The following is a 22,666-nucleotide window of genomic DNA, read 5'->3' as shown; positions in this document are numbered from 1 at the left end:
CTTAGTAAATCTATGATACTATTTATAGCTAATTGCAGGTTATTAGGCTAGCGCCAGCTAATCAGGAGTTCTGCTCCCTATTATTCGCCCGCCTCTGGAGTAGAAATCCCTCCCGAGAATGACCCGGCCGATACTTCTCAAAGCAGCGCAGCCGCCCGTATCTAAGGCGGCTGAAGGGCGGTTGTGGAACGAGGAGGAGGCCAAGGCAAACCGGCGGCAGCGGCAGCTCTCCGCGAGCTTCTCCCGGGTCATGACCAAGTGCAGGGAGCGATTAGACGGCGTGCCAGACGAAACGCTTGAATGGCTGGCCAGCATCGATCCAACCAAGGCAAATACGGACCCGTTTGGCGAGAAACTAATGTGATTGGTACTCTGGTTTATTCTGGGTCAAGTCTGGTTTAATTTATTTATCGACACGCGCCTGCTCCAACCTATCCAGCTAACCATCTGCTTTTCTAAAATAAACTTGTTTGTAGAGCAGTAAGGGTTAGTGTTATTATTTATTTGGCACATCATCATATATTATCTTATTATAGCAAATACACGGCCACACAGAGCTTTACTGCCAGCACACCAGTAGCCGTATTAACAGTAGCTACACTAACAGCATTATCTGCACCAACCACTATCACCATTGCGTCTAAAAACCTAATCCGAACTGCCCAAGCTCTTGCCCGGACAGAAGAGATCGGTAATATAGATCAAGTCATCCGGATTATCCAGCCGTATCAGATCTTGCTTTGCCAGGAATGCCCCGGCGGTGCGGTCGGCATCCGACCCGACGCTTGCGCAGTCGAATCTCATTTCCGCAAGCAGCACAAGTTCCGGAGAAAGCCACTGGAGCAAGTGCTCGGCTTCGTTGCATCACACGCGGCAAAACACCCACTCAATGACCCGCACACGGCCGAGCTCCCCAACGATCACAGCATTCCCATTGAGGGGCTCCCAGTCTTAGCAGGGTTCAGGTGTATGGAACCACAGTGTCGGTTCTTGACGACCAATAAGAAGAAGATGCTCGCGCATCCAGCTAAGGCTGGCCACCAGCTACGAGGAGGTGTTAGTGGGGGTGGGAGTAGGGCAGGCTGGGAACTAGTGACTCTGCAGTCGTTCTGCCGGGGCCGATATGCAAGGTACTGGATTGTGGACGACAGCAACGGCAGCGAAAGCAACAAAAGCAGCGACACGGCAGCATCTACGCTACAGAGCCAATTATTGACACAACAAGGCCACCGCACCGGCCGCAGTGCAGTATTGCAGATGGTCCAGGGCTGCGAGGTAGAGATCAAGAGGCTCGTGACGGCATGGACAGTGGGCAACAAGCTGGCGGCGGGGGAGAAGGGCATCATATACTGCACCAGCCACGCCAAGTGCAGGGCGCTGGCTCAGCAGCTGCAGTGCCACTACTACCACGGGATGCGCGAGGACAGTGATGCTCACTTTGCTGCCCAGCGCAGTGCCGGCTTCCGGGCCTGGGCCGAGGGCACGATGCTGTACATTGTAGCTACGGCGGCGCTGGGGACGGGCATTGACATCCCGGGTATCACGCATGTGATCCACCTCGAGGCGCCGCACAGCATCATCGACTACGCTCAGGAGGCCGGGCGGGCCGGGCGGGCCGGGGAGCGCGTTACGGCCGAGATCATCATCGAGGACAAGGACTGGCCAGTCGAGGACCCATCCAAGGACGGCTGCCTCGAGCTGAAAGTGCGCGAAGTGAACAGCCTGATCCGGACGCAGGGCTGCCGGCGCCGCATCCTCGGGCAGTGCCTGGACGGCGATGTGCGGGACTGCAAAGGGATCGGCGCCGCGGCTCTGTGTGACAACTGCGAGGCGGCCGAGCTGGTTTGGAAGAGCGAGCTGTCCTCGCAGGGCATCGTGATGATGCAGGCCCGCGGCAGGATCATTTCCCGCGCCATGCAACAGATGCAGGCGGCGCTGGAGGAGGTCGAGGAGCTGGGCGGCAAGCTGAGGCTGCCGGATATGCTGGATGTTCGACGGGGCCAAGGAGGCACGGCATCAGTGGACGGCGTGTGACGACATCGAGGACTGCCTGTCCTTCCTCAGCTGCATGGACTTCCAACGGAAGATCAACTACCGCAGGGACCAGCAGGCCAGCTTCCTGAGCTGCTTCTACTGCCATGTATCACAGAAGCTCTGCGAGGACGGGTATCAGAGCGGCGGCGCCACATGCCGATGGAAACACGTAGTGATTCCGTTGGCCTATGCGGCTACAACCGAGCCAGCTCTATGGAGCCGCATCCAGGGGCTCGCAGGGCGTACCTTTAAGGGGCTGGATGATTATGCAAGCTGGCTTGGGCGGAAGCATCTGAAGCTGGTATGTGGGCAGGAAATGACGAATGCGATGGCGGTATTTACGTTAATTATAGAGTGGCGGATAGAAGAGAAGATTTGAGAGAGCACGCATACATGGTATATTGAGCTTTAGGTTTATAGAGCAGAGATATAGAGAAGCCGGAGGCAGGGGTTGGTGGGGTGTAATATATAGTGCAGACGACACCTGAGACGAAGGCTTGTCCTAATGGACCTAGAGAAATAAGATATAACCGCCAGATTGACGGGATAAATAGAGATAAAAGAGATGTTGGGTACTGGTAAAGCATTTAATTAAGTGCTTCTCTATACGCTCGGACTTAAGAGGGGGGGGGGGGGGGGCGAGAGAGGCAATAGGGGCAGCTGTAACTACTTGGCCAGGGGAGGAAGGCCAGAGGGAAGATGTCTCGAATAAGTCGGAAGTGGAAAAATGCAATAGCAGTTAGCAAGCATCTAGTTAGTAGAGCTGCTCTGCTAAGTAGCTACTATATACAGAGACCGAAAGAAAGAAGAGGGAATAGAAATACAGAAGAAACAGAGGTAGAAGGAAAAAAGGGGAAAAAGAAATAGAAGGGGTGGTCCAGGGTAGGCAAAAACTATATCATTGTGAAGATCCGGATGGGTCTGACGGTGCAAAGTGGTCTGGGCCAGTATCTGTAGGTTGGGGACGGGAATGCTGGATTGGTAAGGACTGCTGTATTAGGTAGGGAATGCTGGGTTCAGTAGGGAAAGCTGGGCTGAGTAGGGAACGCTGGGTTGAGTAGGAAACGCTGGGTTGGAAACGCTGGGGTTGGAGTAGGAAACGCTAGATTAGAAACGCTGGGTTAGGTAAGGAACGCTGGGGTTGAGTAGGAAACGCTGGGGTTAGAGAGAAGACGCTGGGTTAGGTAGGAAGCGCTGGGTTAGAAAGGAAACGCTAGGTTATGGAGGAAACGCTGGGATCAGGGAAGGAAACGCTAGGTTAGAAAGGGAAAACGCTGGATTGAGTAGGAAACGCTGGGTTGAGTAGGGAAAACGCTGGGATCAGGAAGGTAAACGCTAGGTTAGAAAGGAAACGCTGGACTTATAGAGGGAACGCTGGGTTAGAAAGGGGAAACGCTGGGGTTAGGGGAGGAAACGCTGGGTTGAGTAGGAAACGCGGGGTTGAGTAGGAGTAAGTAAGAGAGAGTGAGAGGTTTGTTTGTTAGGGTGAGAAAGGTGGGGAGCGGTTGTTGTGAGGTTGTAAGAGTGTTAGTATTGAGAAGGTTTAGTTTTAGGTGGTAGTTAGGTGTTGGTAGGTAGGGTTGGTTTAAATGAGGGTTAAGAAACAAAAAAGGCAGTTAAAGAGGCAGAAGTAGTAAGTCGTAAGGGTAAAGGAAAAAGAACAGAAGCAGAGAAAAGTAGGGGAAAAGAAGATAAGCAAAAGTAAGACAGTAAAAGCAAAGGAAAGTAACAAATAAAAGTAGTTAAGAGTAGGGTAGTAGGAAGCAGAAAGAAGAGGGAACAGAGCAGGACGGAAGAAAGAGAAGGTTACAGTAAGGCAGAGAGAAAGGGAGTTAGGTTGGGAAAGACAGTATAGAGAGGAGGTTGTTACAGTGAAGGGTCAGAAGGGTTAGGTTTTGTAAGGATAAGAAGAGAAGGAGGAGTGTGGGGGGTCACAGGTGAAAGGAAACAGGGTTCAAGTAGAGTAATAAAAAAAAAGGAAAACGGGGGGGGGGCGAGGAGTGTAATGTTGAGTTTAGTCGTTTTGTATTGGAAGGGAAGGTAGTAAAGGTGTAGTTAGTAGAAGTAAGAGTTCAGAGTTTAGGTGGGGGTTTGTAAGGTAAAGCGAGCAAGTGTAAAGAAGGTGAGAAGAGAGAGTTTACAGAGGGTGGTCAAGTGTTAAGTAGTGGCAAGAGCAGCAAGAGAGGGAGTAAGTAACGGGACGGAAAGATAGCAAAGCAAGGAAGTTGGGGGGCGAGTCAAGAAGCAAGTGGCGAAGAAAAGGGTTGTTAAGTGTAGGGTAGGAGGATTAGTAAGGTAGGGTTGTTTTAGGACAAGTTATTAGTAGTAAGTCAACGGCGCGAGGTTAGAAAAAGGAGAAGTTGAAGTGTTAGTAAGTAGAGACAAAGTAGAGGAAAGGAGGAAGACAAAGGTTGAGTTAAGTAGCAAGTAGTCGAGGGTAATACGAAGCAAGAAGAAGTCAGTACAGGAAAAGTAGTTTGCAGGAGTTTTACGGGTGTGTTACGTAGAAGGGAGAAGTGGTGTGTTTGGAGAGAATTTGAAGGGCAAAGGGAGGTGGAAAGGACAGCGTCAGGAGGGTAACAAGGGGGGGGGGGGGTTGGAGGAAGCAAAAGTAAGTTAGTAGGCAGCAAGGAGTTTGAGGGTGTAAACGGAACAAGAGACAAAATGAGGAGTGGTTGTAAAGGTGAACAGGGGAAGCAAAGTAGGGAGGAAGTAAGTAACGAAGGGTTGCAAAAGGGGTTATATTCAGTAAGTGCAGAGAAGGAAAGGGAGGGAGAGAGTAAGGAAAAGTAAAGGCACAGTAGTAAAGGCAGCAGAAGCAGCAAAGGCAGCAACGAGAAGCAAGAGCAAAGGGGAGATTAACAAGAAGGTTAACGTATATGATAAGTATGCGGCGCATCCAAGTATGCGGCGCACTTTTCCTAACCTTTAATTTAAGAACTTAAATAAAAACATAACAAAGCATCTAATTAATTAAAACTAAGTGCTATACTCTTCCTCAGAAGTCTCAATAACAACCTGACATGTTCTTATATTATGACCAGTCTTGCCGCACGCTCCACAATGCCTTTCCTTCGGTCGCGCTGACCCTCCTTGACCACCACTTTTCGATGATTCAGCCTGTATCTGCGTATTAACATCCATCTGATCAATTGCTTCCCTTCCCTCTTCTACAGTCATCTTCCCTCTATTCTGTAGACGGGTTCTTTTCGCTCTGCGCCGCTTACTAAGAGTCTCATTTGCCTGTCGAAGGATCTGGTTCTCAGACTTTAATAATGCTATCTGATGTATTATTGCCTTTGTTCCCTTAGAAAATGACTCAAGCGCCTCGAGAATAGATGCTGGAGAGCTGCTTTGATGCCTTCTGACTTGTCTTTTGAGGTATTTGGACTGCGAGCTGGCCTTAAGCACGGTCTTTGAGGTTTTTGATACCTAAGGGTTAGGGAGGCCGACCTCCTCCTTAACCGGTATTGGAGTCCGTAGCTGTATATCAAGCTTTGATATGACATTTTCTGGGTTTAAAGGAGCAAGTCCGGCCCCTCGAAAAGCCCCTTTAATATTGCTTTCTATTATGGCAGCTTGGTGGGCGGTATAAAAGGCTGGAAAAAACTCAGTCTTCAAAACATAGGTTATAGAGCATCTAATTAATTGCTCAATTTCTTAACCGTAGGCTTTTTTAAGCAGCCCAAAGCACCTAACATCAAGAGGCTGAAGTAGATGAGATAAATGAGGCGGCATACAAAGCGTAATGATGTCGTTCTCTTTACAATATTTCTTAAAGTCGACGGAGTGGTGACTTTTATGCCCATTGAGGATTAGAAGATAATAGCGACCGATTGATCGGGCTTTTGTGTGCCGGTTAAAGTGCTTAAGCTACTTAAGACCTGTCTTATTGTCGGTCCAGCCGTTTTAAGTCGTCGCAATAGCCCAATTGCCCGGGAGGTTGCTTTCCCGGTACCAGTTGGCGAGGTGATATTGGCCCGCAACCACGATGAACGGCTGGATCGCCCAGCCATCTGTATTAATCGCCTGAATGACTGTAACCTATTCCCGGTTTCCAGGCTGGACTGATTTCGGATTTCCACGCCTCTCTGCGCCTGTGACGACCATTCTACTTGCGATGATGCCTATTATAAAGCCAGTCTCATCAAAGTTGTAGATATCAGCTAGGTCGATGCTATATTTTGTGATTGTATTCTTTATAAGCTGGAACTAATTGCGAATAATAGTCGGATCTTTATATTTAGCCCTCTGATAGTTGTATTTACGAAAAAAATGTGTCTTAAGTTCTGGTTGTCGCCTGACGAAGTTAGAAGCCCAGTGCTTGCCGACAGTTATGGTGAGCTGTTAGGGTTGGGGTTGAAGCTTGTCTCTATATTTATATGTGGTTGAGGCTCCGCCCCACTATCGCATATGTGATCCAAGCCCCACTATTATCATCACATATGTGATCAAGTCCCATCCCACTCTTGTCAAATATCAGAATCCCCTCTTGAACTCTTGATCATATATATTAATAATCCTCCTCTTCTTCCCCTCCGCTGTCTTCACTGTTATTATCATCAATATATATTGTCGTCATTCTCGTCATCGTCATGCTCATAGGGAATAGACTGGCGTCTAACCAGTCCCGTCTCGGGATGCTTGTCATCATCTTCCTCTGTTGCATTCTCCAATTCCTCTACAGAACCTGTTGGAGGTATATAAACACCGAGTAGTTCTGAGATGGACGTCTTTCGCAACTTGGACAAATCGTCGCCTATAGCCATCTGAATGCCGGGCACCCTGAGGTCCGTAATAAGATTTTGCATCCTGTAACTGTCCGAAGCAGCGGCCTTCAGGGCGGGCTGGACGATATGCGTGTATGATGCCTTGCAGATCTCCAAAAGGTCTGGAAGCTCGTCTGCAACAGCAAGCGCCATCACACGGAACTTATCCTCCTTTTTAATGCCATCGGTCGGACGAATCTTGTTGTAGCAGGTGAAGAGGCTCCGAGAGACGAAGACATAACTGCCGGCTCCAAAGACGTCTGCCATCACGGTCAGCGGTCGCCAGGCATAGATCTTCTTGGGCAAGGCGCCTTCAGGAAGGCCGAGCTTCCTGCTGAGATACTTTGATATCCTCGTCGCGAGTGCCAAGCCCGTGTTGGCGCCTATCCCGTTCCTGGCGAGGAAGTCTTCGATGTCTCCATTTGACTCTGTCGCGGCCGGGCTCGACCAGCGGTCCCATTCACGGACAAGTGACACCTTCATGTCAATCAGTCGAATGTCATCAATCGTCGACATGTTAGGGCCTTCGTGCTGGACGGCCTGGGCCCAACGTCGGGTGAAGTTGGATAGTGTCACCGGGCCTTGCTTGCGGATCTCGTCTGCCACCCTGCCTGCGTTCCGGTCGAGGTCGGCGAGATGCTGTCGCGGGTGGCGGCCGTAAAGGTGCATCAGTGCATCGGCGAGGCGTCTCTGACCTCGGCTGCCGAATACCTCGTGTAGGACCGCCATACCTATGACGCAGATCTCTTGCGAGGACAGCCTGCCCCCAAAGTCCCTTTCTTGCAGCCGTCTGGCAACGGCTAGTGTATCGAATGATTTGCCTCCCTCCTCGTAATGATGACTCTTACGTCCGCCGTGGCTGAGCTTGGCCCGGAGGGCCTCCACCAGAGTGGCTGGTTTGTGATCCCCGCCAAGTCCCTGCTTCGATGCTCGCCCACCCGCGCCCAGCTGTATCACAACGAGCTCGTCATTGGTCTGAGGGGCCTGTGTAAGGATAAGGTTGGGAGATGGTCGTGACGGGGTGTCATCGTTGTCGTTGTTGCCATCTTCGTCGCCATCTTTATCGTCGAGCACACCCGGCGAAACCTGGGTTGATGCCTGGAAGAGCTGGGTGCCTCCTAAGAGGGCGTCTGTTGAGGGAGGGAGAAGTGGCTTCACGCGACTCGTGTGGCTGTCCGTCCCCGGAGCGCCCTCTTCGTCGTTGATCTGGACACAACGCTTGGCAATCGTGCAGACGAGGTGCTCTGGTATGCCCTGCTTGACTAGGGATGCGTGCCACTGGCCGAAAAACTTCTTGAGCTTCCTCTCGTACTTGGAGAGGGTCGTGGGCAGATCCGCTCGACCCTGTTCATCCGGCGCGTCGGACGGCGCTGTGTCTTGTGTCAACAAGCTAACAGTACCCGTCCTTGAGGCGACCTGGAAGGTAGAATGCGGCAGGAAACTGGACGGCAAGCTGCTGTGCCACTTGGCGTCGGGACTCCGCGGAGAGCTGACTGTCCTCTTCGAAAGAGGCTGACCCGACCTGGCCCCTGACGCGTCAGGGTCATCGGCAACTAATAAGCCCGCGTCCGGGAACCCTCGCGAACCCCTGTCACTCCTGACAGCCGTAGTGCCGCTGTTGTCCAGACCGTGGCGTACAGGCGATCCGAGCCTCCCGGGTCGAGGTCTAGACGTGCTGGAAGAGCCGCCGGCGTAGTCGGGCAAGCGGACACGTTTTGCAGGCCTCGCCGTCACGGCCGCGGCCGGGGCCGTCGTTCTTTTTCTGCCTGCTGGTGACATTACTGTTGATCTGCCTCTTGATGGTGATGATGATTTCTTTCCGCGGCCTCCTCCTTTCTCTTCCCATTGCAGACGAGGGAGGAAAGGGGGTTGCTTATAATGAACCGATGAATACATCAGTAATTTCCCACGGCTGCCAGGGTATGTCACGCTAAGGTCCCTGCTCAAACGATCTAGTCTGGTCTTCTTGTCGAAAACGTCTAGGTTGGGACCGGTATGTTGATCCTTTACATGGAAACCCCTATCACATATGTGATAGCATGCTGATCTGATACGCATAGAAGGAAATGATCGATTTATATCTAATCAAACAATAGACTTGGTGCATGTTTAGAATGCAGCTTGCTGCTTGATATATATCTAGAAATTTAAGGGGGTCTCTAAGACCTCTGTTGTTTGTAGTGGTTCTATTGTTGATTACCCTAGACCTATCCCGCAGCATCTTCATAATAAGCCCAGGTAATGTACTCAGACTAGGTCGACGCCATCTTTACACGTCACACATTTGCATCATCATCATCATCATGGCCCCAGAGCGTCAGAAGGCCAAGGGCACGTCAAAAATGCGCTCTAAGCCCAGGGATCGCAGGGGAGGTATTTCCTCCTCGTCGTCATCTTCATCCAATATGCGTGCAACCAGACCCCAGAACACCATTTTGCGATACCTGCAGTCAAGTTCGCCGTTGCCCGTGGTGTCCGGAAGAAGAACGGCGTCAACACCGGCAAGCTCCGGCACGCTGCGGTCGGACTTCTCCTCTGCCACCAGCAGCAGTACCTCTGCCAGCAGACTAGGCAATGACACTGGCATAGGCTCTGTCGCAACAAAACCTGCCTTCCCCGAGCCATCTTGTCTGAGCTCAGACATTTCTTCATCACCTAACGACTCCTCAGTGAATGCCAGGTTGCAACGATGCAGAAATTTGGATGAGCCGGCCTCACCTAGACCTCTAGTCAGATGGCAATACGGCCGAAAGGAATGTATACCAGGTATGCTCTCCCAGGCCCCAGACCTTTACATACTAATACCTAGATGGCATTAATAGATTCCATGGAGGACAGTATGACAGACGCAGCTGCTCTGGACAGTGACGTGCTGCCGAATGACCATTCACCAGTATTCGGCTCCGATATGCAGATCGACCTGGCGGAGGAGGACGAGAGCGCGTGGTATATCCCTTCGACAACTTCACGCAGTCACGGGTCCTACCCATGTATAACACTCATCGCTATACGAAACACAGGTCAACTAACAAACTATCCTAGATGATGATGGCATGAACGGCGACGAAGACCTACGCGACAATAACATTATGACGGACGAGCATCCTCCCGACGAAGCGCACAATGAAGAACGAGCCGAGCCCCTCGCTGGCGAGCTGCCTAGCCGCCAGGAAATTTACAATTGGGTCGAAGAGGAAGGCTTGGACGAAGGAGAGAAGCTGGCTCGACGTATCGTCTATATCCTCACCGCCGGCCTGGTGTCATGCCCGGCGAATCAACACAAGGACCAAGACGCATTGCACCTCGCGAACTGCCGCCGCCATCTGCACCTACGTGAGACATGGGCTGGGTCCAGCGCAAGAGTCAGCGGCTTGTCCTTCGCCGAGCGAGAGGAACAGTCACGACAGTTCGGCCTGGACCGGACCGTCCGGCCCCTTGATGCGTCCGTCACGGGTCTTCGTCGCGACCAGCTGCCGCCGGCCAGCCGGCTAGAGGCCCAATTCGCGGGCTGGCACGAGGACCAAGACTGGTTGGACGCCGAGGTCTGCCTCCACAGAGACGACGTGGCGGAGCGGAAGTTGGCGCCCGCCATCCACGACATCGACAGCTTCCTACACGTCACGAAAGACCCGCACAGCCTGAGAGGGCCGCTGAACATATGCATCACGGCCCAACCGAGCCTCCTCCTCACCAAGTCCATTCACGTTCGCGTGCCCATACGGGTGGGAGAGAAGATCAAGCAGGTCCCGATCTATCAGATCCCGCACACCGTCCTTGCGCACCAGAGGCCACGAACGGTCTATATGTTCTTCCCGCGGCTCTACGATGAGAAGCGCCGCAAGAAGGGCCCCGTGCCTCTGCGAGAGGATCAGAGCCGGTTATTCTTCGACGGCTTCATCAGGCCGAGCATCGAGAAGATCGGGCCGCACTTTGCGCACCATTTGCCCGGAAGCTATGACTCCGCCCGGGCAGCGTCACGTATCGCCAAGGAGTCCACGGGCTCGGCAGCTGTGCGCGCGGCGCGGCCGTTGAAGTGCCATATAGCGAGGAGAACCTCCCCAGGCTGTGGAGCGTCATGCAGGAGGCGCTCGCTCGGGCGGAGCGCGACATGGCAGCAGACGGGCTCCAGCCCGGCGGTGGGAGCGTGCGGGAGACGGACGATGCCAGTGGATTGTGGCAGTTTGGCGATGCCATCTTCCTCTGCAGCTACAAGGACACCAAGCTGTGGCACCAGTCTTCCGGCAGCAGCATCGCGGGGGTGCTGGGAGACTTCCGCGCCAGGTGCGGCGTTGTCAGACTCGAACCGGAGCCGACAGCCAGCAGTTGCAGTGATAGCCCTGCTCAACGCTGCAATAGGACAGAACCGACGCCGTGGAGGCAAACCCAACTTGTCGATGTGGCGTCCGAGTTCCTGCCAACGAGAGGTGGGCATAACGTTCTGGCTCGGCGGTGCTGCCAGTACAACACCTTGCGTTTTCTCTACGGGCAGTCCAGTGAGGCTCTGCTCGGGAGGGCAGTCCCGCGGGTGGAGGACGTGACTGGCGGCAGCGAGGACGAAGATGACAGTGACTGGGATGGTGAGGCAGGTAGAAGCCAGGAAGATGAGGGGGGTGAGGGTGAACATGGCTACGACGGAGACGACGGCCGGGCCCCATGTGAAAGGGGGAGCGAGGAGGAGCAGGCTACAGCAGAGGGTTGGAAGCCTCCCCGGATCCCGCGCGCCGTGACGACTGAGTACCCGGTACATATGCTGCGAGACTCCATTTCGATCACCTCGGAGCCCAGGAGGACCAGTCCTATCTTTAGGCGCGGCGTCTCGTACATACAGTCCTACACAGTGGAGGAGGGCAACTTCAACGTGGCCGCCGTCTGGGCCTTCTCGCACCCTAATATCTTCAACCTCGCCCATAGCGATGAGGCCTGGGCGGCAGTGGCCAGAGAGGGTAACATCAAGGCTAGCCGCCAGGACGCGGAGCGGGCACTATCGCAGTCGATCCAGCGCATGTCCAGCAACCTCGAGGACCCGTCACGGGGGTACGGCTGGCGGGTCGAGCTGCGCATCACGACAACACTCGCGGCTCAGTTGTGGCCAGCGGAGGAGGCTTGGTGGCGACTGGTCAAGCGGGCAAACCGATTATCTGACGAGCCGGGCGCTGTTGCCGTGACACCGGACCGGGATGCCTTCTACGTGCTCGCGGCTGGGGACTTCAACGCGTTCGTGCGGCAGAATATCGACAAGCACCTGCGGCTCATGGACTACATCATGTCGTACTGGGCGCGAGACCCCTCGACCCCGCAGTCGGCGGCATCGCTCTATGCCATCGTGACGCTTGCACTCCGGCAGTTCATCAATCATCAGCCTTATGCACTCGCCAGGATACTGTCTGCGCCCCTTACGGCCGCTGCCGGGGGCAGGATCGGTCTTGATATGGCCCGCTCTAGAGAGCGACGGGGGTTCGCCTTCTTCCCGAAAGACGTGGTGGACTGGCACGAGCTTCGGCTCTACGACTGGGCGACGGACCTGCTGCAGGTGCCGCAACTCGTCATCAAGGCACACTGGCTGGAAGAGGCATCGCTGCGGCAGTCCCGGCACCTCATCGACCAGGTGATCAGCCTCGCCATCAGTAAGGACATGCGCACGCGGGAGCAGGCCGAAGATGTGCTCGGCATCCTCTCACAGCTCCTGATTCGCAGCTACAGGACTACTAGTCTCGCATCCTTTTTCCGTCAAAAAGCCGTCCCCTGCTCAGCCTGCCCAATCATTATCTTGTCTCGTCCTTTTTCACGTCAATCCCGCTCGGCCCCACACAAGGGCCCGCGTGTGACGGTAGCGTCCGGAGTGCTGGACCCAGGGTGGGGCCGATACGTAACTAGGGCGCACGGGGCAGGCCACAGGGACTATCAACGCGTCTACGCGTCTACGCGCCTGCCCGCTTTCTCTCTTTCCTCTCCATCGTAGTATCCTCGCAATACAGTGGCATTACCTCTTGAGTTGATCTCATCTGGCCCGTGACACCGCGAACCGGGGGACATTCTATCGCCTACGGCCTTTTTCATTAAAAAAAGACCCCTTAATTTTACTCCGTTTACCGAGTGCCGGACGCCAATAGGAGTAGGCCCTATCTATCCTTGTACGGGAGGAGGAGCGATTTCTCTCCTTTTCATCATAACACCACTTCAAACCCTGAGGACACTATCATCATCGTCATGTCCCTCCCTGCGTTACGGCCAGAGTCCGATATAGGCAAGCACTCGCCCCTGCAACTGGCAACGCCACCGGCTACGAGCTCCCCTCCTCCTTCTTATAAGCCGCTTAGAGACGGTCCGCTCGAGCTATGGATGTCGCCACCCCAGCCCGCACGGGAACTCTATGACCATATCCTCCACGTCCAGGAGATTGCCGAGGATAAACGTATACGATTAAGGGAGCTGCGTATGCAGCGAGAGGGCCAGGAGCACTCCTGTACCGAGGATAGCGAGACGACGCCCTGGTTGAAGCATACGGGGTGGCCGCAACGGTTTTGTAACCGACCGCTTGATATCATCACCGCATCTGCGAGACTGCCTGTTCGAGGCCCCAATACGTATAAGGAGGATCTTGTGCTTGGGAGGTGGAGGGGAGAATTGCTACGCAGCACAGCAGCAAGCGAAGCCCGGATGCGAGTGCTGATGCACGCCGTGGACGACATGTTTGACCGGGCCGAGGATACACTCACATGCACTCCCTACCAATTGCGTTGCTGGCTCACGAGCTACCAGCAGGACATGTTCCGACATCGCCCCCTACGTGTCATGTCAGCTGCTACAGCTCGAGGGTATAAGTCGAAGTGGAAGAAGTTCATCTGCTACATATTCCGGGCTTTCGAGATGAGCCCATCATTACGCCGGGATATACATAACGTGCCGCTGCGTGGCGATGACGTGCAGATGATGAGGCACATATTGAACTTGGCATCGGATATGGTGAGAGCTAGAGAAAACGGCGACCAAGCTACGGGCGAGAGCGGTGAACCTCGCGATCCCGATAACAATGATGACGAGGAGGAGGACAGCCAAAGCTATAGTGGCAGTGATTCAGACAGCCAAAGCGAAAGCGACAGCGAAAATGATAGCGACAGCGACTACACAGATGATCGCAGCGATAACGACAGAAAGAAGGATGAGGATAGAGGCGATAGGTCTCAGGACGATGACGATGACGAGGTGATGCAATCTGGCTATATCCCGGACCTTAGGGCGAGTCAGGCCACCTTCCGCCTTCCCCAAGGTATCCGTCTGGAGTTGTCAGAGGCTTTATTGCAGCTCTCGATGATGTTCTGGACCTACCAGAGCCAAGATGGAGCCATGACGTGCTCCACTATCGTACACTTTGTAGCCGTTTTGGGTATTCACCCATCGTCCTTGGCGTACCGCAACGCATACGACTACACCCCGGATCTCGCAGCCCTGGTCTGGGTTGGCCGGCTGTTGTTCCTCGAGTACAGCCTACCGAGGTTCAGCTACGATACGCTTGTATACCGCTGGCCGTGCCGAGCTGCGTACCCGTCACACCCTGAGCGCCTAGAGGCGATTCGGACCAAGTATATGCTTAGGGGATGCTACTCACCGCTGGCCGAGCTGATCGAGCTCAAAGCTTTCGGCAAGAGCATAGCGCGGAAGGAGGGGGCGCGCGCGACGCTTACCTGGGCACCGGATGGGGGCTCGTTCACGATTGGCAATCACAAAGTGATACGATTGTCCGAGTTCTGTACGACATATCGGGCAGCAATCGCACAGGTAAAGGAGTTAGTTGCCGAGCTGATGCTGGGCTGGGACCCTGTAATCGATCTTTCTGCAATTCGCGACGACCTGACTTGTCAGACGCCTGGATGGAGTTTCCTTGATCACTCGGAAAACCGACTGTCAGGGACATACAAGGCGATGGCACGTCGTGCTTGGTCATCCACATTCCGCGGCAAAGCACTGGCTAAGTCAGGTCACTGGCTACCAGAGCCGTGCTTAGCTTACCTAGAGGCAGGAGCCAAGATGTCCAAACAGGGCTTCTCTGCATTCCACATCACGTCTGGGCTTCCGGGTCGGGCTACGGAGACCACGGGCATCCGCTTCCGCAATACCAGGCTGGCCATCAGAAATATGTGCATCCGCGAAGGGCAGGTCATGATCATCATCAGCTACAACAAAGCTCGCGCCTCAACCAATCACGCGTTCTACGTTGTCCGTTACCTGCCAGATGAGCTCGGCATATCCTTTGTGACCTATGTCGCATACATCCGCCCCTTTCTGGACTTCCTCGCCACTCAACTCGAGCTGCCGCACTATCATAGCAACGAATTTCTCTTCTCAGACCCCAGGCACAAGAGGAGGCACATGTCTCCCTCGCAGGCGACAGAGGCTCTCAAGGAACTAACTCAAACTTTGCAGACACCATGGACCATTTCGCTCTACCGCCAGGCGGCGATCGCTATTGCGAAGCGTCATATCCGCGACCTGATCAAGAAGAGGAACTGCTACCACCCGAGCGAAGGGAGCGATCCGATTCGGGTCCTGGCGGCCGGAGTCGGACACCGGCCAAGGATGCTTCTGACAGGCTACGCCATCGACACAGCCCTCCCGAGTCGACTCCAGGCCGAGCTCCTCGAGATGTACCGCCAGCTATCGACTCTATGGCAAAGCTGGAACCAGGAATACTATAACCGTCATTGTATAGCAAAGGAGAGCGCAGAATCTGAGGGTATATCACAATGTAGCCCAGCAGGTGTATGGACACCCAATCCAGAGCGTCGAAAGAAAGGACGAGGGACAGTTGTCAGATATGAAGCGCTACGAGAAGAAGTGAAAGGAACTAGTGCGAGCTGTGTCACCTGCGATATCCAATCAAGCTCTGAAGTCATGACGGCGCAACTGCCCCCAGGCTTTATCTACAACGCGGAGCATCAGATCCTTATATGCGTCGCGTGTAAGTCTGCCATTAGCCCGGGGAAAAAGCCACTTTACAGCCACCTCAACCGCACCCACCGTATCCTAGGCCCTACCTGCAAGGCTTATATCCAGCGCTTTAGTACCCTCCAGCTCTTGCCGCTGAACGATCTTGTTCTTCCACGCGAGAAGATCCCGGCTATTCCCGGCCTCCGGATTTTTATAGTATTTCGATGTAACGTCTGCCAACATTTGACGTCCCGTTGGGACTCTATTCTTGATCATATATCAACACATAAGCTTGGCATGCGTCCTTTACTAGCTTGGGAGAGGGGACTGATCAGCAGATGCTATGCACAGACTTTCTCGTCTGCCAAAGGGCGAATCGTCTACTTTGAGATCATGGCACCTTCATTGGCTACTGACTATAGCGGCAGCAGGCAGCACGCGATCTAGAGGATAAGGCAGCGGTGGTCGAGGATGCTGTCGGGGACAGGGCAGATCGGGAGCCGTGGCCGGTCTACAACGGATTTCCAGCGCACCTACGGGGGCTCCGAGACTGTTGGAGATCACAAGTGTGAGGCGACCAAGTCGGTGGCAAAGGTGTGGAAGAAGGTGGAACATTCCACAGAGATCGTGCCTGTACATAAATAGTAGTTCTCCTACTATTTATTTAGTATGAATTAAGCAACTTAAATCTTCTCATTTCAATACCACCATGGGCAGCAGTGCGAATTCGGGCCGTGGTTGATCGATGCAGGGCTTAGGAGGATGCTTGGAGAGAGCGCTAGCTGGAAGTCCCAACAGCAGCAGGAAGGTATGTATCGAATTATGGCAATGCACAATGACGGGGTGCGGAGCGAAATGCTTACCATTGTGCTGCCCACCGGCGGTGGTAAGAGCATATTCTTTCTGCTGCCGGCGCTGCTCGAGGAGGACCGCGGACCGGGTGGGCCAATGAACATTGTGGTCGTGCCGTTTGTGGCACTTGCCAAAGACTTAGCCTCAAGAGCGCAGGACTTAGGCATCGACTGCATGCAGTGGCGCAACGACGTCGACGACAACCGCGAGGAGCGACAGCGAGATGCTCGCCTGGCTACTATTCTAGGGGCCAATTTGGTAGTAGATCTTCAGAGCCACAACCAAGGTTTTTCTTTGATTTAGTCACCTTGGGAATTTTAATGCCCAAAGAACATGAAAATGCAATTTTTAAAATGATTAGATCTATATTGCTGTTGTAGTTGCCGTGTCAAACTCGGTAATACGGACCGCTATCGCTAGACCGTGACGATTTCCTCCTTTGGACTAGTACAATTCTTGGTGAGCGTGACGATTTCCTGATTAGGTTAGTTGGGATTCTCTGACGAGAATGATGTAAGGCTACCTCCTTCATTTATGTGAAACCGCACCTCTACAGGCAAATAAGGGGCGGAGGTGTCCTCGAGGAACTGCAGAGTTATCTAAAACTCTATCACAATCCCCAGAGCCTTCTATCTATTTTTTGCCTACCACCCTTTCGAACTTTACAATACTAATTGCTTCGGTAATTAACAGTCGGTCATGTCACTCGTCGAGGAAACAACTGCTCGATTCAAATTTGTTGACCCTCAAGAACACGACCCAGCTGTGGTACGTCGGCGTCGCCTAGAGGCAAAACGGGCACAGGACTACCGGCGATGTCGAAAAGCGAAACAAAACATTCATACCGCAGACCATCAAACTGAGTCGCCGTGTCAAGTTGTTGAGCCAGGGACGGAGACTCGGCAGTCGGGGCCCAGTAGTGCGTCAGACGACATTGAGGAGTTTGGACAAGGTGATATCCCTGCCGAGAACATATCCGTTACATCTAGCCAAGAGGATGGTGACCCCAATGCTATTCGCATTGGGAAGGATACCTATGGCGATGAGACCCCCGTTAACGTTCACTATATTGAAGAGCATGAAGCTCAGACAGAATCTCAAATTCCAGAGTTCTATGCTGAACAGGAAGCGGGTTTTCCCGACGGCAACACCTGGTCTGACGTGGAATATTCCACAGAGAAGTTTATTCAGCAGTTTCTGGTCGGGATCCATGGTTGTGGCACCGAGAAGCATCGAAAAGACCTGGCAACGCATATCGAAGAGGAGGGGGCGCATAACCATTATCGGCTGGATCAACTGTTCCCGCGTAATGTGCCTCACACACTTGATAAAAATTACATCCTGTCCCCTCAAACTAATCACGAGACAATGCGTCTGAGCCCTAGCCAATGGCAAGCTTTGTTCTCTGGTGATACGAACCAACATTTCGATGGTAGACCCAAGCAGGCTTGCCTGCATGCTGAGAGGACTCTTTGCAATGCTCCTGTCATTTCGTTTGACATCGACAGCATCTTAGGCTTCGTGGATTCTCCAGCAGCGGCGGTTCACGGTATTCGATTTTATTCTGCTCCTCAGTATCATCAGAATATTGGCACAGACGTTCACTTGACCCTGGATCGCGTGGATCCAGACTCAGGGCGGCCCCGACTGATTCCGTCACGACTGAAAGATGTACCCCATTTCATCTTCGCCAAGATTGAAGGCGCCGATTTCATTACATTTCACCTGTTCTTTCCGCATTTGCCATGCTACCACGACTTCAATCGGTTAACTGATGAGCAGCTCTCGCGGTGGTTTGATAATATCTTCTATCCCGCTGATGCGCATATATCGCGGAGGTCACATAAAGTGAGGTTGTCATGTAGATGTAGAAAGATGGATGACGAGCTAAGACTACAGTTGAGGACGGGAGCATAAGGTCTCCTTTCTCACATGATGTTACATATAATGCCAGTCTTAAGCACCAGGCCCAAGACCGGTTCATCACGTATCACCCGCTGCCCGTCAAGTCTATGATGTTGATCGACTCCAGCACTTACCGGCAAGTTATCGTCACGCATTAGCTACCTGCCGTGCTCCCCAGGTGGAGGATCGTCTGCTCGAGACCCCTAGCTATCGGGGCCAATTAGAGATGTCCTATTTCCTACCACCGCAAGGTTTGCAGCAACTGTGGGACAATATTCTCGCAGCGATACGCCAACCAGGATCGCAGGACTTTCGCGATCCAGAGCTCTTCGTGGAGGCCAAAGGCACCAAACTTCTATTCAAATATCCCGACGCGCCATCCGATCTGCTTGCAGTCATGGAAAACTTTGATTCCGAACTTCACCGAGTTCTAGACTTCTCCCACGTATGCAGTGATCGGTTCTACATCGACGTGGGCAAAGAGACCTGTCCACCACACAGCGGCCCAGTGGCACGAGATAGCAATGTTTCGTCACACGAAGCTCAGACGTACCTCTGGCGGCGCTGTTGCATCCGCCGCCACCTTAACCAGCTCTACGATGGGAATACTCCAAAGTCTGGTCAAAACTTCTATCATGAGTCAATGCTTCGGGATGCAGGTGGCATGACTACATTGACGCCTCCAAGCTCTCGACTCCGTCGCGGAGGCATCCTATATGGCCAAATGTACAGTCTCACCAAGGAGATCATAGACGCTACTCGCACGTTTCCATTTCAAAACCCGGATCTACGGCACATGGCATTGGACCCTCAGCTCCGTCATGGTGTGCAGAACATTTACGGCAAGCCAACATCGGGACAGAGTATAACAGATCGAGCGTATCTGGCCAGCAAGCGCCGTTGTCATCATGGCCTAACAGATTCTAAGCAACGATCCTTCGGTGTCCGGGAGGAATATCGTATTTCGTGGACCTTGTTCCAAAGCGTCCTAACAGTCCTACGCTCTCTAACCCCGGAAACCCGCTCCATCAAGCTACCAGGGCGTCCACCTTATTTATGGGCAGTTCGCAGTCCTGTTTTTGTTAATTTCGTCTGGCACAACATTAATAAGTTTACGACCGGGTTTGAGCTGGTCCGAGCCCAGTGTTCTACGGGTCTGACGACATGGGAGCAGACCAAAATAATGGACATGTTTCTCCGATGTCTCCGAGTTGCAGTTGGGGGACATGATTACTCCCGAGAAGGGGCGCTATGGTGGAGTAGACGGGACCTGCCACAACCAATAGGCTCGCCACAAGTGCGTTACGGCCTTGGCTTTGGTCAAACATTAGAGCAGTATGGCTACTGCTGGATTGAGCCTCGTATCGACTGGGCTCTGTTGAGGTTCCTTCCGGACATTACCGATTCAGTTTTATTCGGGAATGGCACTCTCCAACAACGATATCTAAAACGCGGTGGCCATGTTAAGCATTTCTTTGACCTCAGTCGCCGTGCTGACTTGGGCCTCGAGTGGCTCCGACGGTATCCTGGGGAAGAAGTTATCATCGATCAAATTGTGTCATGGCTTTGTCACATTTGTCTACGGCAAATGAGGGTTGACGTTCTGCATTCTATTCAGCGTGACCTCCGCCCTGAGGTTCGTACTGCGATCTTGGACGATCATGTCCATTTTTGTCGCAAAGGTCTTTTAGCTGCCTTGATCAATGGTATGACTGCGGTATCAGGTAATCATGCGAATTTCAAGAGCCCTCATGAGGCTGCTCAAGCGTTATTCGGGTTTAATGATGGCCGGCTGCGAGACCATTGGGAAAACAAGCCGTTTCGGAAGCTTCATCAGTGGATATGTGCTACATTGCAGCAGAATCCAGCGGAGCGTAGGCTATCACAGGTATTCGCACGTCGACTTCGATGCTACCTTTTTGCGTACCATTGGGTGTTGCCATACCCTTCGCCAGGAGGGCTAGCGCCGAGGGCCAAAAATGGCATGCGCCGGTGGTTTTCGATAGATATCCAGGGCGAAATCGGACTCACGGTAGAGAACGCTTCTTGGGAAAGCTGGTGCTGGGCGAGAACCCGCTGGCGGCCGGGATACCCTAGTAGTCAATGCTCTTCTCAATTGCAGTAGACTTGATTTTTGTGCCCCACATGACAGGGGGTAGATTTGATTTAAAATGTTGAGGTAGATTTGATTTACCCTCAACCAATCAAAACTGTCCCCAGCACACAACGCGTATTACGTAAGGAACGCGAAGCATTCACGTGTACAGTGGAAGTGAGCAGAGGATTCACTCAGCGAGCTGCAAAATGATTTTCTAGATTTCCTAGATTAGTTTCTTAAGGCTGCACTACTAAGTTTATTATGCCCATTGTGACGGGAACGTCCGGAGTGCTGGACCCATACTAGGATAAACTCCGGCTTCCTTGACCAGCACTAGCCAAGTCACTCTATCAACCACTCGACAATAACCGAGGTTTTCCCATGCCAGAGAGTCGATTGCCATGCCAACGCCGCTATGCCTTTCTCGGCTACTCCCAAGAACTGCCCCTCTTCTTAACATGCAGCTACCCGTCTGCTGATGACTGGGTCAGAGTACCCTTCACACCCAAAATGACGAACGAAACGGAGAACATCGAGTGGTCAGACTACATCGAGGCGTGGCTGGACACTCTTATCCGCCCCAACAAGAAGCGCAAGAATCAACCTCAAGAGTTTCAGACTGCCATCAGGTCTCGGGGCCGCGAAATACCAACACCTTCCCTATCTAATAGGAGCATGTCCATCGCATCTCCAAAACGACGAAAACTTAGCGGCGACGACGACGACAAAGGCAACGACGGCGATGTCTTTTCGAGTCCTCAGCCGGGGACACATTCACAGCTAGACTTTGATATCGACCGAACGCCCACATCGCAGAATTCGCAGCATGCATCGACCGTACCCTTCCGCCTTTCCCGCCCTCCAACTGCACTCCGAGCACCCTCAACGGCTTCGTCTTCGCAAGTTTCGCAGAACTCGAGCCGACGTGGCAACAGCCCTTCCAAACGCCCTCAAAGCCTACGTGCACTCGAAAAGCCGATCGAGTATGTCGCCTTAGAGGACGATGCAGCCGCCCAATTGCCTGCAGATATGCAATCGTTGTATAACCGGATATATGAAATCACGGTAGAACACGACCGGTTCTTGCCACAAAACGCTCGAGAGGACGTTCAATCCATACTTCGTCGAAATATACGGGATGATTGGTTTATGAGTGCCGACGCTGGAGAGGCTAATGCCGACGACGTTGCTCAGAACGAAGGCGAGCAACACGACGCCTCGGCCGAGCTGCAGGCGCTCAAAAAAATTGAGTCAGCTGCTCGCGACAGTATGCGTCTTGGACGATCCGAAGGTGCATGGAACATCGAGGTCCACGGTCCATTGCTTGACCTCGCCCTATCGCGGCATCGATGCGTCATGAAAGAGTACGTGACGACCTCCCAGATTGCTCCAGCATTTATTCCTCCTACAACCGGTGGCGGGAACTTGGTCACTGGCAAGATGGTTGATTTCGTTCTCGTATTGGCACCGGATGATGAACATTCCTCTGTTGCCGACACTAAATTCGCCAACTTGATCCATAGGACTGTTCTGGCTCAGCCGGGGGGTGTGCAGTATATTAACCAGACTCAATACCCCCCCCTCCAATTCCGCCCCATCTCCGTCAGTATCGAGACGAAGGCTTCCGGATCAGCCGAGGAGGGCAAGTTACAGCTTGGAGTATGGTCAGCTGCGTGGCATCAGCGTATGAGAGCCTTGCTCAACTCTGGTGCGACAAAATCGACGGATGGCGAACGCCGCATCATCACACTTCCCTTGCTGCTAGTTGTGGGACACGAGTGGAAGATATTCTTCGCCTGCGACCGAGGGGATCACATAGACATCGTCGGAGATATGTCAATTGGTGATACGAAGAATATCATTGGATTGTACACTGTAATGGCAGTGTTGGCTGAGCTTGCAAGGTGGTCCACATCTGTGTTCGGAGAGTGGATAACTGATGTTTTAACATCTATCGACCTGGACTCCGCCTGAAGGACTGGACAGAAGCATTCGTTAGCCGAAGTGTATACACACAGTCCTTGGGCAATAGAATGGGAGGAGTGGGACGTCGTGCTAGACGGAAGCTAAAAGGTCATGGACT

At 53.1% G+C, this 22,666-nt stretch overlaps 8 protein-coding genes across 8 annotated transcripts; 7 read left to right on the top strand and 1 right to left on the bottom strand.

Annotated features, from left to right (window-relative positions):
* Positions 1 to 118: 118 nt before the first annotated feature.
* Positions 119 to 2,467, top strand: BGZ61DRAFT_485144 (uncharacterized protein; the record flags this gene model as incomplete). Its single annotated transcript, XM_046249677.1, has 4 exons — positions 119 to 360; positions 537 to 2,028; positions 2,150 to 2,335; positions 2,447 to 2,467. 4 exons carry the CDS (start codon positions 119 to 121, stop codon positions 2,465 to 2,467), a joined length of 1,941 nt encoding a protein of 646 aa, XP_046096481.1.
* Positions 2,468 to 6,911: 4,444 nt separating this feature from the next.
* BGZ61DRAFT_306213 (uncharacterized protein) lies at positions 6,912 to 8,279 on the bottom strand (the record flags this gene model as incomplete). Its single annotated transcript, XM_046238738.1, has 2 exons — positions 6,912 to 7,787; positions 7,962 to 8,279. Coding segments are annotated over 2 exons (1,194 nt in total), but the record flags the coding sequence as incomplete, so codon positions are not given.
* A 707-nt stretch (positions 8,280 to 8,986) lies between these two features.
* Positions 8,987 to 12,762, top strand: BGZ61DRAFT_523030 (uncharacterized protein; the record flags this gene model as incomplete). The annotated part of the gene is made up of 4 exons (XM_046252573.1): positions 8,987 to 9,569; positions 9,626 to 9,793; positions 9,846 to 10,813; positions 10,885 to 12,762. The coding sequence occupies exons 1-4, from the start codon at positions 9,107 to 9,109 to the stop codon at positions 12,760 to 12,762; spliced, it is 3,477 nt and encodes a 1,158-aa protein (XP_046096479.1). The 5' UTR covers positions 8,987 to 9,106.
* On the top strand, positions 12,761 to 16,373 carry BGZ61DRAFT_462931 (uncharacterized protein). The gene has a single exon (XM_046247367.1). The coding sequence runs from the start codon at positions 13,011 to 13,013 to the stop codon at positions 16,173 to 16,175; it is 3,165 nt and encodes a 1,054-aa protein (XP_046096478.1). The 5' UTR covers positions 12,761 to 13,010; the 3' UTR covers positions 16,176 to 16,373.
* A 1,179-nt stretch (positions 16,374 to 17,552) lies between these two features.
* On the top strand, positions 17,553 to 17,825 carry BGZ61DRAFT_303171 (uncharacterized protein; the record flags this gene model as incomplete). Its single annotated transcript, XM_046238705.1, has 1 exon — positions 17,553 to 17,825. A coding segment is annotated over one exon (273 nt), but the record flags the coding sequence as incomplete, so codon positions are not given.
* A 207-nt stretch (positions 17,826 to 18,032) lies between these two features.
* On the top strand, positions 18,033 to 18,774 carry BGZ61DRAFT_301559 (uncharacterized protein; the record flags this gene model as incomplete). The annotated part of the gene is made up of 2 exons (XM_046238689.1): positions 18,033 to 18,428; positions 18,613 to 18,774. Coding segments are annotated over 2 exons (558 nt in total), but the record flags the coding sequence as incomplete, so codon positions are not given.
* Positions 18,775 to 19,107: 333 nt separating this feature from the next.
* BGZ61DRAFT_297418 (uncharacterized protein) lies at positions 19,108 to 19,929 on the top strand (the record flags this gene model as incomplete). Its single annotated transcript, XM_046238648.1, has 3 exons — positions 19,108 to 19,303; positions 19,550 to 19,628; positions 19,749 to 19,929. Coding segments are annotated over 3 exons (456 nt in total), but the record flags the coding sequence as incomplete, so codon positions are not given.
* A 1,329-nt stretch (positions 19,930 to 21,258) lies between these two features.
* BGZ61DRAFT_368597 (uncharacterized protein) lies at positions 21,259 to 22,557 on the top strand (the record flags this gene model as incomplete). Its single annotated transcript, XM_046241904.1, has 1 exon — positions 21,259 to 22,557. One exon carries the CDS (start codon positions 21,259 to 21,261, stop codon positions 22,555 to 22,557), a length of 1,299 nt encoding a protein of 432 aa, XP_046096474.1.
* Between the last annotated feature and the right edge of the window lie 109 nt (positions 22,558 to 22,666).

The sequence above is a fragment of the Ilyonectria robusta genome (assembly GCF_021365365.1).
Source record: "Ilyonectria robusta strain PMI_751 chromosome Unknown BGZ61scaffold_34, whole genome shotgun sequence".
Taxonomy (NCBI): domain Eukaryota; kingdom Fungi; phylum Ascomycota; class Sordariomycetes; order Hypocreales; family Nectriaceae; genus Ilyonectria; species Ilyonectria robusta.
Note: the sequence above shows the minus strand (reverse complement) of the source record. Positions and strands in the feature narration are given on the sequence as shown.